This window comes from Tursiops truncatus, chromosome 5 (genome assembly GCF_011762595.2).
Source record: "Tursiops truncatus isolate mTurTru1 chromosome 5, mTurTru1.mat.Y, whole genome shotgun sequence".
Classification (NCBI taxonomy): domain Eukaryota; kingdom Metazoa; phylum Chordata; class Mammalia; order Artiodactyla; family Delphinidae; genus Tursiops; species Tursiops truncatus.
In genome coordinates, this window is record NC_047038.1 from 18,316,991 (window position 1) to 18,335,680 (window position 18,690).

The window sequence follows — 18,690 nt, forward strand, 5'->3', positions numbered from 1 at the left end:
ATTAACATTCTTTTTTCTTCCCTACTTTATTGCCTCTCTTGAAAGCTGAATTCTCAAATCTTGATATATGAAATAAATGCTATCATTGCCTATATTATTTATAAAATGTACAGGTGATACCTGGCTCTTAGAGAGTTTGTCAGTTTTAATGAGATAATCACTGAAAGGAGGATAACATCCAAATGCAAATAAACATTCAATCCAAATTTTAGATATGAATTGTCAGCCTGTGTCAGCAAATTCCTGTACAGAGAGGAAATGATGTATCTTATCCATCACCTCTGTCCTCAAGCACACGGCACATGGGTAACGGGCCCTGTCATGGCTTCACACGCATAGATTTGTGACTGCTGATTTCCTGGCAGTGGATAAGATAAACGTTTTCTTAAAGGAACTAGGATAATTTGATATAAGACAAATACATGAAGTGGAATCTGCTACAAATAACTTAAAAAACAAAAATCAAAGACAAAAGAAAACAATAGCTATAACCAAAAAAGACTTTTTATTTCCTCCTGAAGTGAATTCCCATCTGCTTTTAAATGGCAACATGTTTTTCCATTAACTGGGAGCTACAGCCAAGAAGCCAAAGACAATGAGGTTCTGGCCACGGGAGAGCAGCAGGCGGCAGAGATGGCTGAAGGATGCCGCCTGCTTCAGCTGCTCCTTAGAGGCTGCTCCCTAGGGACCACATTCTCTTTTCAGCTGGTGACAAACTTCCTCTTGGGACTCTCCTGAGGATTAAAATAATGCTTTAATTCCCTCTCCAAGGAGGGAAAATGAAGTAACTCAGAAGGGTAGAAGGAGCTACTTCAAACTTAGGGTGTCTGTAAGCTTTTACGGAACAATGCTGACCTGGCAAAAGCACCAGGTGACAAGAAAATATTTTTAAAAATTAACCCTCCTATCCCAGTCCTTTAATGAGTGCAGTATCATCTCCATCCTAAACAACTTTTTAATTAAAAATAAAAATAAAATATTCACTACAGTTAAAATAAACATTTTATGTTTCTAAAAAGCAGTGTCAGCAATTTCCTCATTTCTGGCTCACCCAGCCAAATTCTTGTTCGTATAGCTGATACTGTACAGTCAAATAAAATTAATTTTATGTAATACTGAATATACTACTCTCCCGTGAAGACAATTAACTGAGTCAGTAGTTTCAGTTTTATACCAAAAGTGCCCACAGAGACACCCCAACTCTGAAAAAGAGGCTGTGCCTATAGCAGGGTGCATTGCTACAAGAAGGTTCCTCTATGATAAATGAGAAGGGAAAGTCTATTTTTCCTAAATCTAACCTTTTTTCAGTTCATTAAATGTTTGTTAAGTATGTACTATGTAGTAGGTTCTGTGCTGAAGGATATGGCCTTGCTGGGGGAAGAAATAAATTAGTTAAATCAGTGGTAAAGCACTGAGCCTGTAGGTATCAGATGACTGAGGTTCAAGCTTTGAATTTGTTTTACTATTTAAAAACCTATCAGGGACTTCCCCAGTGACGCAGTGATTAAGAATCTGCCTGCCAAAGCAGGGGACACGGGTTAGAGCCCCAGTCTGGGAAGATCACACATGCCTCGGGGCAACTAAGCCCATGTACCACAACTACTGAAGCCCGGGTGCCTAGAGCCCGTGCTCCGCAACAGGAGAAGCTACCGCAATGAGAAGACCGCTCACCGCAACGAAGAGTAGCCCCCACTCGCTGCAACTAGAGAAAGCCCTTGCAGCAATGAAGACCCAATGCAGCCAAAAAAAAAAAAAAAAAAGATCAAAACTAATTTTGGCTTTCAAACATTGTTGTGCCATTTTAATTCTGATAGAAGAAAAAAAGATGAGAGAGATCTTATATTTTATGTGAAGCTAAGTTTAATCTATCTTAAACTTCCTATTGATTAATTTTGAGACTTTAAAAAGATAATATTTTTCCTCAAACAATAAGGCACCTGTGTCAATTACTTAAATATTCAGACCAAACCCTCCACCCAAAACAAAAAATGTGGAACAAACCTGTCTTGTCCAAATTGAAAAGCCTAGAACTACTAAGATACGGCTCTGGAATAAATGTCTATGAAGTTGTAATAATATACTGATTATAACTAGGACTACAGAAAGATACCCTTCCCTCACCTACGCAATATGGGACATAAAAACGTAAACTGAGGGACAGTATTTTCTGCTACTTTCTCTGTGACTATTTTTAGAAAATCTGATATAAAAATCAATCAGAAATGAATTTGCTTATATTTCAGACTGAATTAGGCATGTACTACATAAGAACTAGTAAGCTGGTACAATAATTCCTGGCACCAAGTGAGTTTTTACCTTTCAGCCAGACAGGACCTCACTGGCTTTGCTTTTTGTTTTGCACTTCTGTGTTACTACCATGAATTATTTCAAAGTGAGAAAGGCATATTTATACCTTGCTAACTACTCTTCCACTTCACTCAACTCAAGTGAAAGATTTATGGTTTCTTTTCCTGCCTACTTCCTGTAAACTGACATATCATATACAGCCCTTGGTCTCACACCAAAAACTAAATTCTAGAAATGCTGGAGCAGTCAGTTAGCAGTAACTGTATGTTCATTTTAACTTAATGGATGGTCATGCCACAGAGATGCTCATAAGGATTATTGTTTCAGACAGGACTTTAAAGGTGAACGCACTTTAACTGCTTCTCAAGCTACTTTCTACATGGATTTTCCACCCCAGTGGAATTTAAAAATTTAAAGGGGGAAAATCAAACATACATAGTTACTAGTTGAAAAAAAACAGTGAGTAGATTTGATATTTATTTTGGTTGTTGTTATTAGCTATGACTACATGATATACTAAATCCAATTCCACATGTAAGTATACCTACAAGACTCTCTGAGTACCACTAATGATCTGTTACATGTTAACCTCTTTGGTTTTTACAGAAGACAGATAAAAAATAATAGCAAGCAAAACAGAATGTGGAGTCCCAGCCTGCTGGATAATTCAGAATGAAAAGAATCTACAGCTTCTTACTTAAGAAAGTATTAATTTCCCAGTACAGACCCATATCAGTGGTATTCAGAAGACATTTCTGTGTTGAGGAATATATAGTCCAAATTTTTCTTAAGATATACATGTAGAAAAGCTGCACAAATAGTTTAATGGAATTTTATTCTGTAAATAAAAACAGCCTAAGTAAAGAGTTGCTAAGGACAGAAAAAATATTTATTTATTTGCCATACTTAAAATTTTCATATTTTCACAGAGGTCTTGCTATTCTTGTTGAGAGTATAGTTTTACTATTAAGGGCAGACTGGCTGTCACTTCTATGGTTTTTATGAGAGAATCTTTGTAGACTGAGATAATTTTCCCAAATCTTAAAAGATAATAATAAAATCTCTCTGCCAAGTCTTTTGTATTTCAGAGTGCTTACATGATATCTTAATCTCATTTTTATGATCTCTATGAGAAAACAGTAGGGCAAGTTGTACACCATTTCCATTTGATAGGGTAAAGCAATCAAAGTTCAGAGATGTGTATAACTGGTTGGAAGCTGCTGTATCAAAAAGGCCCTAGACTGGCTGAATGGATACAAAAACAAGACCCGTATATATGCTGTCTACAAGAGACCCACTTCAGACCTAGGGACACATACAGACTGAAAGTGAGGGGATGGAAAAAGATATTCCATGCAAATGGAAACCAAAAGAAAGCTGGAGTAGCAATTCTCATATCAGACAAAATAGACTTTAAAACAAACACTATTGCAAAAGACAAAGAAGGACACTACAAAATGATCAAGGGATCAATCCAAGAAGAAGATATAAAAATTGTAAATATTTATGCACCCAACATAGGAGCACCTCAATACATAAGGCAAATACTAACAGCCATAAAAGGGGAAATCGACAGTAACACAATCATAGTAGGGGACTTCAACACCCCACTTTCACCAATGGACAGATCATCCAAAATGAAAATAAATAAGGAAACACAAGTTTTAAATGATACATTAAACAAGATGGACTTAATTGGTATTTATAGGACATTCCATCCAGAAACAACAGAATACACATTCTTCTCAAGAGCTCATGGAACATTCTCCAGGATAGATCATATCTTGGGTCACAAATCAAGCCTTGGTAAATTTAAGAAAATCAAAATCATATCAAGTATCTTTTCAGACTACAACATTATGAGACTAGATATCAATTACAGGAAAAAATCTGTAAGAAATACAAACACATGGAGGCTAAGCAACACACTACATAATAACCAAGAGATCACTGAAGAAATCAATGAGGAAGTCATCTGCCATAGAAACAAATGACAATGAAAACACAATGACCCAAAACCTATGGGATGCAGCAAAAGCAGTTCTAAGAGGGAAGTTTATAGCAATACAATACTACCTTAAGAAACAAGAAACATCTCAAATAAACAATCTAGCCTTACACCTAAAGCAATTAGAGAAAGAAGAACGAAAAACCCCCAAAGCTAGCAGAAGGAAAGATCAGATCAGATCAGGAATAAATGAAAAAGAAATGAAGAAAACGACAGCAAAGATCAATAAAACTAAAAGCTGGTTCTTTGAGAAGATAAACAGAATTGATAAACCATTAGCCATACTTATCAAGAAAAAAAGGGAGAAGACTCAAATCAATAGAATTAGAAATGAGAAAGGAGAAGTAACAACTGACACTGCAGAAATACAAAGGATCCAGAGAGATTACTACAAGGAACTCTATGCCAATAAAATGGACAACCTGAAAGAAATGGACAAATTCTTAGAAATGCACAACCTTCTGAGACTGAACCAGGAAGAAACAGAAAACATGAACAGACCAATCACAAGCACTGAAATTGAAACAGTGATTAAAAATCTTCCAACAAACAAAAGCCCAGGACCAGATGGCTTCATGGGCGAATTCTATCAAACATTTAGAGAACAGCTATCACCTATACTTCTCAAGCTCTTCCAAAATATAGCAGAGGGAGGAAACACTCCCAAACTCATTCTACCACCATCACGCTGATACCAAAACCAGACAAAGATGTCACAAAGCAAGAAAACTACAGGCCAATAACACTGATGAACATAGATGCAAAAATCCTCAACAAAATACTAGCAAACAGAATCCAAGAGCACATTAAAAGGATCATACAACATGATCAAGTGGGGTTTATCCCAGGAATGCAAGGATTCTTCAATATATGCAAATCAATCAACGTGATACACCATATTAACAAATTGAAGGAGAAAAACCATATGATCATCTCAATAGATGCAGAGAAAGCTTTTGACAAAATTCAACACCCATTTATGATTAAAAACCCTCCAGAGAATAGGCATAGAGGGAACTTTCCTCAACAGAATAAAGGTCATATATGACAAACCCACAGCCAACATTGTCCTCAATGGTGAAAAACTGAAAGCATTTCCACTAAGATCAGGAACAAGACAAGGTTGCCCACTCTCACCACTATTATTCCACATAGTTTTGGAAGTTTTAGCCACAGCAATCAGAGAAGAAAAAGAAATAAAAGGAATCCAAATTGGAAAAGAAGTAGTAAAGCTGTCACTGTTTGCAGATGACATGATACTATACATAGAGAATCCTAAAGATGCTACCAGAAAACTACTAGAGCTAATCAACTAATCTGGTAAAGTAGCAGGACACAAAATTAATGCACAGAAATCTCTTGCATTCCTATACACTAATGATGAAAAATCTGAAAGTGAAATCAAGAAAACACTCCCATTTACCACTGCAACAAAAAGAATAAAATATCTAGGAATAAACCTACCTAAGGAGGCAAAAGACCTGTATGCAGAAAACTATAAGGCACTGATGAGAGAAATTAAAGATGATACATATGGAGAGATATACCATGTTCTTGGATTTGAAGAATCAACATTGTGAAAATGACTCTACTACCCAAAGCAATCTACATATTCAATGTAATCCCTATCAAACTACCACTGGCATTTTTCACAGAACTAGAACAAAAAATTTCACAATTTGTACTGAAACACAAAAGACTCTGAATAGCCAAAGCAATCTTAAGAAAGAAAAACGGAGCTGGAGGAATCAGGCTCCCTGGTTTCAGACTATACTACAAAACTACAGCAATCAAGACAATATGGTACTGGCACAAAAACAGAAAGATAGATCAATGGAACACGATAGAAAGCCCAGAGATAATTCCATGCACATATGGTCACCTTATCTTTGATAAAGGAGGCAAGAATATACAGTGGAGAAAAGACAGCCTCTTCAATAAGTGGTGTTGGGAAAAGTGGACAGCTACATGTAAAAGAATGAAATTAGAACACTCCCTAACACCATACACAAAAATAAACTCAAAATGGATTCAAGACCTAAATGTAAGGCCAGACACCATCAAACTCTTAGAGGAAAACATAGGCAGAACACTCTATGACATAAATCACAGCAAGATCCTTTTTGACCCACCTCTTAGAGAAATGGAAATAAAAACAAAAATAAACAAATGGGACCTAATGACACTTCAAAGCTTTTGCACAGCAAAGGAAACCATAAACAAGACCAAAAGACAACCCTCAGAATGGGAGAAAATATTTGCAAATAAAGCAACTGACAAAGGATTAATCTCCAAAACATACAAGCAACTCAGGCAGCTCAATTTCAAAAAAACAAACAACCCAATCCAAAAATGGGCAGAAGACCTAAATAGACATTTCTCCAAAGACGATATATAGATTGCCAACAAACACAAGAAAGAATGCTCAACATCATTAATCATTCGAGAAATGCAAATCAAAACTACAATGAGATATCATCTCACACTGGTTAGAATGGCCATCATGAAAAAATCTACAAACAATAAATGCTGGAGAGAGTGTGAAGAAAAGGGAACCCTCTTGCACTGTTGGTGGGAATGTAAACTGATACAGCCACTATGGAGAACAGTATGGAGGTTCCTTAAAAAACTAAAAATAGAACTACCACACAACCCAGCAATCCCACTACTGGGCATATACAATGAGAAAACCATAATTCAAAAAGAGTCATGTACCAAAATGTTCATTGCAGCTCTATTTACAATAGCCAGGACATGGAAGCAACCTACATGTCCATCAACAGATGAATGGATAAAGAAGATGTGGCACATATATACAATGGAATATGACTCAGGCATAAAAAGGAACGAAACTGAGTTATTTGTAGTGAGGTGGATGGACTGTCATACAGAGTGAAGTCATACAGGCTGTCATACAGAGTGAAGTAAGTCAGAAAGAGAAAAACAAATACCGTATGCTAACACATGTATATGGAATCTAAAAAAAAATAAAGAAAAAAAAAAATGGTCAGAAGAATCTAGGGGCAAGATGGGAATAAAGATGCAGACCTACTAGAGAATGGACTTCAGGATATGGGGAGGGGGAAGGGTAAGGTAGGACAAAGTGAGAGAGTGGCATGGACATATATACACTACCAAACATAAGGTAGATAGCTACTGGGAAGCAGCTGCATAGCACAGGGAGATCAGCTCGGTGCTTTGTGACCACCTGGAGGGGTGGGATAGGGAGGGTGGGAGGGAGGGAGATGCAAGAGGTAAGAGACATGGGGACATATATGTATATGTATTACTGATTCACTTTGTTATAAAGCAGAAACTAACACACCATTGTAAAGCAATTATATTCCAATAAAGATGTTAAAATAAACAAACAAACAAACAAAAACAAAAAGCCCCAAAAGAAGAATCTTCTACTTCTAGTCCAGTGTTCTCTCCTCTATATTATGCTGCTTCTCTGAAGACTACATTTTGAGAAATAGATAAGCCAGGTAAAAACAATTTAAATATAATAGAGGCCAGGTAAAATGCAATTTAATTTAGTCAATGTAGTATATTTCCTGTTTTAAGATTACTTAATACACAGTTATTTAAAACAGCTGGCATCAAGCAAGCTTTTCTTTGCTAATGACCCCAAGGCACTGCTTTCTTCCCACCAAGGTATTTTAAGGGGAACTATCTTACCTCTGCTCCTGAATATGTATCTGTTTGGAGGATGAGTTCATTCAGATCAACATCATTACTGATTGGCATAGAGTGAAACTGCAAGTTAAATATTTCCCTTCTTGTTTCTGCATCTGGTAAAGGCACGTAGATGATTCTATCAATTCTTCCAGGCCGCATCAAGGCCTATAAAGAAGAAGGGGCAACAAAGATTAACCAAGCTCAGAATTGATATTCCATATGAAGGAACCCAAGGAAAGAGGATGCCCAGAATCTCATGAATATAACAAGTACTAGAGATTCTAAAGTCTATTTCAAAGATTCAAACAAATAAACAATGTCAGAGGACTTTTGAAAATAGAAAAACAGGATTTCGGAAAGGCTTTTTGCTCCTCAGCAACTGTCAGGTCAGTAAAAGACGACTATTGTCTTTTGAGGAAATGTGTATATGACTTGCATTCATCATATCAAAAGGTTTTTTTTGGTAACTTCCTGCAATAACTCTTCAAATATGGGTTAAGCTGTTTTCAGAGATCCCACAAAATAACATAGCTCAGATCAAAGAATACTTCTAGAGCTGATGGCAGTCAAATGCACTTCCCTAATATTTTATCGAAGGTGAATGCCTGAACTATCTTAGAGCTAATGAAGTCATCTATTCAGAAAAAACTATTGAGCGGTACTATACACCAGAGTTTGTTCTTGGTACTAGGAAACAGCACGAATAAGACAGATAAGTGTAAAATTGACTATAGTGAGAGTTACACGTCTGTGAATATACTAATAACCTTTGAATTCTATATTTTAAGTGGATGAATTTTATGGTATGTAAATTATATCTCCATAAAGCTATTAAGAGAGATATGGGTCAAAAGTGTGCACGTATCTGTGTGTGCTTTGAGGGGATGGGGCAGCTTTTAGTTGGGGTAGTCAGAGAAAGCCTCTTTGAGGAGGAAACTTATGCAGATATCCAAAGGAGACACCCATACAAAGATCTGGGAAAGAGCATTCAAGGTAAAAGAAACCTCAAGTACAAAGGCACAGATGACTGGCATGTTCCAGAGACAGAAAAAACCCACTGTGGTAGAAACAGTGAATAAAGTGAAAAGACATAGGAAATGAGGTTAGAGAGATAGTCACAGGCAGATTATGAGGTCTTAAACAACATGGTGAAGAGTCTGGTCTGCATTCTATTTGCAATGAGAAGCCACTGGAAGGTTTTAAGTAGGAAGGTGAAATGGTAAGGTTTACAAGCAAAGATCATTCTTGTGGGACCAAAAAAGGTCTAATAAGAGTCCAGTAAGGAAAGAAAAGAGAAGATGGGGTAGAAAAAAATATTTGAAGAAGAGGCTGAAAATTCCCCCAAATTAGTAAACAACCATAAATTCACAAAATCAAGAAGCTCAGTGAATTTCAAACAAAATAAATACAAAGAAAACCATACATGAACACATTACAGTCAAACTGCTGAAAACCAAAGATAAAATCTTAAATGCTGCCAGAGTGAATACAGGGAACAATGATTTGAATCACCAATGACTCTCAATTAAAACAATGGAGGGCAGAAACCAGTAGAACAACATCTTTAAAGTGTTGAAAGAATAAAAATGTCACCCCAGAATTCTATTCCCAGTGAAAGTACTCTTCAATAACGAAGGAAAAATAAAGTCATTTTTAGATAAAAGAAAACCAAGGAAATCTGTTTCCAGTAGATCTGCATTACAGAAAATGCTAAAGGAAGTTCTTTAGGTTGAAGGGAAATGACATGAGATGGAAAATTGAATCTTCAGGAAGAAATCAAAAGGATTAGAAATGATATACCCCCAAAATGTAGACTCTTTCCATCTCCAAAAAAATTACTCTTCTTGCTGGCATAATCAGAAACAGCACTCCTTGAATATTTAGGAGATACTTATAAACAGTGAAAAACAGCACATTTCTATATGTGTACTTATGAATATGAAGTATCCAGAAAGAAGGTGTGATAGAATACAGAAAGTAAGGAAGATAAGAACTTAGACATGAACCTCTTTTAATTATAAAAACTAAAACAACAACAACAGCAACAACAAACCTCCAAATCCTGAAAATGTAGCTGGGCCATACATTAAACATTACAGAAAATACAAACATTGAAACCTCATATGGTTGCTCTGTGGGACTTAGTTCTTAAGGAACTGGTGAAAAAATGATGATATTCTGTGAGTAATAAACTGTCCTCTGTCTCTGGCTCAGGAGTCTCAAGCCTTTTGCCAGATTCTATGAAATTGTGGCAGACTAACTTGTTAGCTTTCAAATAGGGTAAAGTCTCGGAACCTTCATATTTCTTAATACATATGTTCCTAATAATGGAGCCTCAACATATATAAAGCAAAAATTGACAGGTTTAAAAAGACAAATATATATAATTCCACAATCATAATAGGAGATTTTAACATTCCTCTCTTAGCATTGATGGAACTAGAAAACAAATCAGTAAGACAGAGAGGATCTAACAAGACCATCAATCATCTTGACCTAATTGATATTTATTTATAGGGCGCTATGCCCAACAACTGCAGAACACATATTCTTTTCAAGTACACTTGGTATATTCACCAAGACAGCCCATATGATAAGCCATAAAACAAAACTCAACAAATTCAAAAGGACTGAAATCATACAGAGTAGAACTCTATGAGAAGAGTAAGTTAGACATGAATAAAAATAGGACATAGAGGAAAACCCCAAACACACTGGAAATTAAACAACATACTTCTAAATAAACCATGGGTCAAAGAAGATATCACAAAAGAAATGAGAAAATGTTTCAAGTTGAATGATAATGAAAATCTAACATATGAAGATTTGTGGAATATAGTTAAAGCAGTGCTTAGAGGCAATTTTATAACTTTAAATGCTTATAGTAGGAAAGAAGTCTAAAAGCAATGACCTAAGTTTCAAGAGTAAGTACAGGAAGGAAATAATGAACATGAGAGCAGAAATCAATGAAATGGGAAACAAACAAGAGAGAAAATCAAAGGCAAGTGTAGTTTTCTACAAAGATTTAAAAAATTGATTAAATTCTAGCTAGACTGAACAAGGATAGAGAGAACAAATCATCAACATCAGAAATGAAAGAAGGGTTATCACTACAGATCCTAAAGACAGTAAATGGATAATAATAGAATATTATAAACAACTTTATGATGATAAAAAGAAACAAATTTCTTGAAAAATTCAGGTACAAAATGAAACAGAAAATCAGAATAGCCCTACATTTATTTTTAAAAATGAAACTGAACTCATCAAAAAATTGAATCCACCGTAACCAACCTTTCCACTAACACATTATTGACCAGGGGATTTTTGCAGAAACTAACGCCTGTGGCTGTTAATACGTCTCCAGTCAAAAATGTGTTAAGAAAAATCCAAGCCCATATGATTTCCCTTCTGAATTTTACCAAAGAAGAAATAACATCAAAATTATACAATCACTTTAGAATACAGAGATGGGAACACATCTCAACTTGTTTTATAAAGCCAGCATAATACTAACTCCAAAACCTGACAAAGATACTACAAAAATTGAAGATTACAGATTAATGATACCTTCATAAATATAGACCTAAAAACCCTTTAAAAACATTGGCAAATAGAATCTAACAATATATAAAATGGATAAATCATCATAACTAAGTAAGAATTATCCCCAGAATGCAAGGTTAGTTTAACACTCAAAATCCAATGAATATAATTCACCACAGTAAACAGAATAAAGAAGAAAAACAATATGATCATTTAATATGTGCAGAAAAAACAAATGACAAAGTTTAAGATCTACTCAAAATAAGAAAACTCTCAGCAAACTAGGAACAGAAGGGAACTTCTTCAATATAATAAATGGTATTACAAAAACCTACAGGTAGGGCTTCCCTTGTGGCACAGCAGTTGAGAATCCACCTGCCAATGCAGGGGACATGGGTTCGATCCCTGGTCCGGGAAGATCCCACATGTCGTGGAACAACTCAGCCCGTGAGCCACAACTACTGAGCCTGCATGCTGCAACTACTGAAGTCCGTGTGCCTAGAGCCTGTGCTCCACAACAAGAGAAGCCATCACAGTGAGAAGCCCATGAACTTCAACGAAGAGTAGCCCTGCTCGCCGTAACTAGAGAAAGCCTGCACACAGCAACGAAGACCCAATACAGCCAAAAATAAATAAATAAATAAAAGTAAAATAAAATAAAATAAAAAAACCTACAGGTAACATCACATCATAATTGTCAAAATATTTAATGTTTTATACCTAAGATCAAGAACAAGGTAAAAAACACCACTTTCACCAAACATTATAATAGAGATACTAGCCTTTGCGATAAGGTGAAACCAGAGTAGGGAGGGTATGGGGGGAAGAAAGTATAGAACTTGGAAGAGTAAAAAGTAAAACTATCCTCATTTGTAGATAACATGAGAGTTTATATAAAACTCCTATGCAATCTACAAAACAACTAATAGCAAGATTACAGGATACAAGTTTAATATTAGAAAAAATGTATCAAGCAGCAAACTAACTAGAAAATGAAGTTTAAAAAATCCAATTTATGGAAATATATAAAAAATATAAAAGACAGGAATAAAATTAACAAAAGAATGCTTCACTGAAAACTACAGAGCACTGTTGAGAGAAATTAAACAAGACCTATTTAAACAGAGAGATATATACCATGTTCATTGGAAGACTCAGAATTATGAAGATATTCTTTCTTTCCAAATTTATCTATAGACTCAATGCAATTCCAATCAAAATTACACAAAGACTTTTTTAAAAAGTGACAAACTGATTATAAAATTTATATGGAAATGCAAATGACTGAGAATAGTGAAAGCAACCTAAAAAAAGAACAAAGTTGAAGGACTTACCTGACTTCAAAACTTACAACGCTAATAGAGAAACAAGATAGTGTGATAAGGTCTAGAAGACAGAAATAAAAGATTAATAGAACAGAATAAGGAATTCATATTGATTTTTATTATTAATGCATTCAATGAGGAAAGGAAAGTATTTTAAGCAATGATGCTCAACAACTAGATACTCATATTTTTAAAATGAACATTGACCCCTACCTCACCCTATATACTCAAAAATTAACTTGAGATGGATCATAAATCTCAGTGTAAGAGCTAAAACTACAAACTTCTAGAAGTATAAACGAAAAAAATTGATAAACTGGTCTTTATAAAAATAAACGCTTCTTCTCTTCTAAAGATACCTTTAAGAAGATAAAAAGGCAAGCCACAGACTGGGATAAAATATTCACAATAGTTATATCTGACAAAAAACTTGTATCCAAATATAAAAAGAACACTTAAAATTCAGTGATAAGAAAATAAACAACCCGATAGAAAGTGGGCAAAAAATCTGAACAGATTCAGATACAAGAAGCTATAGGGTTGGCAAGTAAGTGTTGAGTAAAAAGCTGCTCAGGGGCTTCCCTGGTGGTGCAGTGGTTAAGAATCTGCCTGCCAATGTAGGGGACATGGGTTCGAGCCCTGGTCTGGGAAGATCCCACATGCCGCGGAGCAACTAAGCCCGTGAGGCACAACTACTGAGCCTGCAGGTCTAGAGCCTGTGCTCTGCAACAAGAGAAGCCACTACAGTGAGAAGCCCGCGCACCGCGATGAAGAGTAGCCCCCGCTCGCCGCAACTAGAGAAAGCCCACGCACAGAAACGAAAACCCAACACAGCCAAAAATAAATAAATAAATTAATTACTTAAAAAAAAAAGCTGCTCAGAATCATTGGTCATCAGATCAATGCAAATTTAAGCCACAATGAGATATCATTACCTTCTCATAACAATGACTAAAACTAAAGACACTGACAACACCAAAGATTGAATAAGGATATGGAGAAACTAGAACTTTTACACTCTTAAGGGGAACATAAAACAGTACAACTACTTTGGAAAACTGGCAGTTTCTTAGAAAGTTCCCCACCATAACCACCCAGATACTCTACTACTAGGTATTTATCTGAGAGGAACAAAAACGTATAGCCATGCAGATCTGTACATAGATGTTCACAGCAGCTTTGTTCACAATAGCCCCAAGCTGTAAATAATCCAAATGTCTACCATTTCATGAAGGAACAAAATATGTACTTATATATAATAGAATACCACTCGGCAATAAAAAAGAAAAACTACTGATACACTCAATAACATGCACAAGTCTCAAAATCATTGTGCTGAGTTAAAGAGACCAGACATTGAAAAATACATGCTATAAATTCCATTTATATAAGATACTTAAAAATTCAATCTAATCTATACAAAAAGCAGACAAGTGGTTGTTTGGAGCCTAGGGTAGAGGGAAAGATGGATTGCCAAGGAGCAAAAGGAACCTTTTAGGTTGACTGAAATGTTCTATTACATCTGGATTGCGGAGGTCGCTTCACAGGTTCACATATAGTAAATTAGCTGAATTGTACACTTTAAGTTGATGCAGTTTATTGTGTGTAAATTATAACTAAATAAAGTTGTTTAAACTTGCATTTGTTAGGTTCTCAGTGTTATACATCAGTAAACTTAAGGGCATTAGAGATGTTTTCAGATCTTCTCTATCTAAAAAGATTATCTTCTTGGACTCTCTCTCCTTCTTTTTTTTAAATTACCTTATATTTATGTTTAGAGTTCCAAACAGAACGTTAAAACTCATGAAGTCCATACCATATATCTTATACAGGTGTCTCATAAAATGCTTGGGTAAATGTTAGCAGATATAATGAAAAAAAGGATTTTCTTGTTAAAATAAGTTAGGGAAACACTGGGTAGAAACAAAATTAAACAGGTTTCTACATGCAGGAATTTTTGGAGCCAATACTAATGGGTATGAAAAATCTCCAAGAGAGAACTGCAGTAGCAGATAGAAATTCTATCCCACATTCTAATCACAGAACATCTCAAAAGCTAACATTACATTTCCACTTTGAAAAATGCTGCTGTATACTTTTTGCACATATCACAATACCTAGAACATGCTGAGTGTTTATCAAATATCTATTAATTCTTAAGTCATGTACAAATTAGCCAGCAAAAAGTCAATTAACAAATGCATAGTAAATACAGTGCCTTTGTTTAAAAATGAATGCTTTAATTATTTTCAGACTATTCCCCACACCTAACATTAGTTCATTAGGTAGAAATGATGCAAGATCATCTTCCTTGAAATGTACTTTATCATAGAATTCAAAACTGCATTTCAATCATGGGGATCACTTCTTCCCTACCCAAAACAAATAAATACAGGATTTAGGAAATTAGGATGATACCAGTAAACATATTTTTTCAAATTATTAAACATATTATCTAAGATGAATAACATTAATTATTTATATAGCTCTTAAGAATCTATAAAGCAATTTTCACATAGTGTATTTCATTTAATATGACTCTAAATTCTGTGAATTAGATATACCCCCGTTAAGAAAAAGAAAATGAGGCCCAAGATCATGCAATGAATGACAGAAATTGAACTGAAATCAGGAGGTCTCTGAATATTGAATCATACCTTTTTTACTTTACTATCTTTCCAGTACAATATGATACTCAGTATCAATGGACAAAGAAAAAAAATTCTTGTTCTGAAATATGACACAGGTAACACAATAAATTTAAATATTTCTTTCATCAAAAAAATTATTACACAGCTACTCTGTGCCAGGCTCTGTTTTAGCTGCTGGGGATACAGCTGCGAATGGCTTGATTAGTTTTTTAAAGTTGAGGTTATCCTTTTCACCTTTCTGGGAAAACTAGTCATTCTAGGCTATTTTAAAATTTCCTTTCTAATAGCTGCAAGAACAACACAGCAAAGGATATAGAGCGCACACATCATCTAAGTCACTGGAACAACACTCAGCATGCATCTGTGCCCCCCCCCGCCCCCCCAAGTTGTAGCTGTCCCCGGGCAATGCAGGTTGAGGACACTTGAACGATTATAACCTTGTCTGGGCCATCAGCCAGCTAGGCTTTTTCTGGCTTGATCTTGTCAGTGAAAGTTAGCTTAAAAAAAGGTAGGAAAGAGCTTTCCTTCCTGTAAAATCCTGAATGAGTTAACACCCTTCCTAGAATTTCTTTAAAGATACTGTTCTGCAATATTAGGGTGAAAGAATGTATTCTGAATGATGGCATGTTCTGATATTTTAAAATCACCATATGACAATTCTAATGAAGAAACAAGCCCAGGCTTCCTAATACCCTGAACGCTTCTGGCCGCAAGGTCATAGACACTGCAGTCTTACATTAACTCTATTTTAAAAACTGTCGGGCAAACTGCCTTTTCAAGAGGACCTATTCAAGACCTTGGGGAAGTCTCTATACCTCTCATAGCCTCAGTTTCCTCATGTGTGAAAATGATGGTGGTTCTTTAATCAGAGAGGCCTATATACTTCTGACAAGAATTTCCCTCAAAATATACAAGATGAGAAAACATCCCCACACAATTCTGCAAATAATTCCATTGAGTTCAAGTGAAATCTGCTTGCGCACCTCACAGTAAGAATTACTGTATTAGGTGACCTTTTAAATGGGCCTTCTAGACCCAATTCCATATATTATCTTACTCAAGGCAATGCCTGATTACATTATATGATCTTTACTGAAAATGTGTTATTACAATTTTAGTAGTTACACTACTTAAACTAATACTACTACCTTTTCTTCGTCTGACCTTTACAAAATGAACTCAGTTCATTTTGTAAAGGTCACAGTTAAAGGGCTACCTTTACCACAGTTAAAGGGCTACCTTTTCTTTTTTTATAAATTCTGAAGTTCAACATTTGTAATTTTATATTCTATCAATGTCCTAATCTAATTAGCAGAGAAATACTTGTTCATACCAAAGCATTAAAACAGACACTTTGAAGAATCAGGTTCCATTGGCTCTCATTCATTTAAAATGATCAACAAGGCTTTTAGAAGGATTATGGGAAATGATGTATGTAGATCATCTAGCCTTGTGTCTGGCATAGGTTGCTGTTCAGAAAACATAATTTTCCTACCCCCTTTAAAAGAAATAAATAAAATGATCAACAAGGGTGTGTATGTGAGTGCAGGAAACGTCTTTCTTCTATAAAGAAAAGCAGCACTGAGCCTTTACATTTTACTCTAATGAAAACATATCAATATATCATGATTCATGGAGAAAACAGTTCCAGAAACTAGGGAGAGAGGTGGGTCCTTGGTAACAGCTCTGATTTATTTCAAAGAAACCCTGGACTTTAGGTATCTCTCTCACTCTAAATTCAACTGATTAATAGGTGTGGTTAATTCTACCTCTTAAATCTCTCTTGAAACTGTTACTTCTACTCTGTCTTCTTTATTATATATTTGTTTGTTTCCTGTCTGTCTTTCCCAGTAGATTGTAGGCAGTATGTAATGGCAGGTATCATACTTTTTTATTCAACAATGTAAACTCAGCAATAGCACATTCAAGGCACTCAATACATGTTTACTCAATGAAGTCGTGCCAACATAATCTCTTGTCTAGAATACCATAACTACCCTGCTAGTTGTTTTTCCTGCCTGCAGTCTTACTCTTTCCTTCTTCTCCCTCTCTATCTACATCACTACTAAACTGATCACTGTAACTGCAAATACTGTAACTTCCTATTTTCTAACCATTTAAGGGCACCTCAAGGGAAAAAGTCAAATTCAAGTATAATATTTCAAGCTTCCGTAATTTTGGTGTAACTCTCCCAACTCATCTGCAGCCACTTTTCCTTTTTCACCCTGTGGCTCTAAGGACTCTAAACACTTACAGTTAGCCGAACTCCATGCTGCTTTCTGCATCCTTGCTCTCACACATAATTCTCTCTCTGCTCTGAATGCTTTTATCTCATAGCCTATCAGGTAAGCTTCGCCTCTTGTTCAAGTTTCAGCTTAAAAGTCTTCTCTTTTATACAATGTTCTATAACTCTTCTGAGTACTATATAACTTGTAATTTGGCATACAGGTTAAAAGTGAGGGCAAAATTGAAAAATTTAAAGAAGACACAAATAAATGGAAAGACGTCTATGTTCAAAGATTGAAAGATTTAATTTTGTTAAGATGTCAAAACCATACAAATCAATCCACAGATTCAAATGTGAAAATAGCATTTTTTGTAGAGTTAGAAGACTAAAATTCATAACGAATTTCAAGGGACCCCGAATGGCCAAAACAATCTTGTTATAGAAGAACACAAGTTGGAGGACTCACACATCCAAATTTCAAAACTTCCTAAAAACCTACATCAATCAAGACACTGTGTTACTTATCCAAGGAGAGTTACATAAACCTATCGAACAGAATGGAGAGCCCCTTATAAAGCCCTCACTAATGTGGTCATATGATTTTTGAAAAGGATACACAGACCAGTCATTGAAGAAAGGACTGTCTTTTCAGCAAATCTTATTGAGGAAACTGGATATCCACATGGAAAATAATGAAGGTGGATCCTTACCTTACATTTTATTAAAAAAATGATTAAGTTGGATCAAAGACCTAATCATAAGAGCTAAAACAGTTAAACTATTAAAAAATACAGGAAAGCCTTCATGACCTTGGATTTAGAAATAATTTCTTTGATATGACACCAAATGTACAGGCAACAAAAGAAAAACAGATAAACTGAAATAAATAAATATTTTTTAAGGTGCACCAAAGACACCATCAAATCATATATCTGATAAGGGGTT

The 18,690-nt window shown here is 35.3% G+C and overlaps 1 protein-coding gene across 7 annotated transcripts in view; it reads right to left on the reverse strand.

Moving 5' to 3' along the window:
- AFG2A (AFG2 AAA ATPase homolog A) overlaps positions 1-18,690 on the reverse strand; it is a 356,296-nt gene that overhangs the window by 57,809 nt on the left and 279,797 nt on the right. For 4 of the 7 annotated variants that reach the window (XM_073804854.1, XM_073804852.1, XM_019927887.2 and 1 more), the window contains one exon: positions 7,997-8,161. The exons of 1 other annotated variant lie outside the window; for it this stretch is intronic. In XM_073804854.1, the coding sequence (XP_073660955.1) occupies positions 7,997-8,161 (165 nt within the window). Of the gene's footprint in view, positions 1-7,996; positions 8,162-18,690 lie in introns of those variants that run through there. 2 more of the 7 variants (XM_073804855.1, XR_012331875.1) reach the window with 2 other exon arrangements.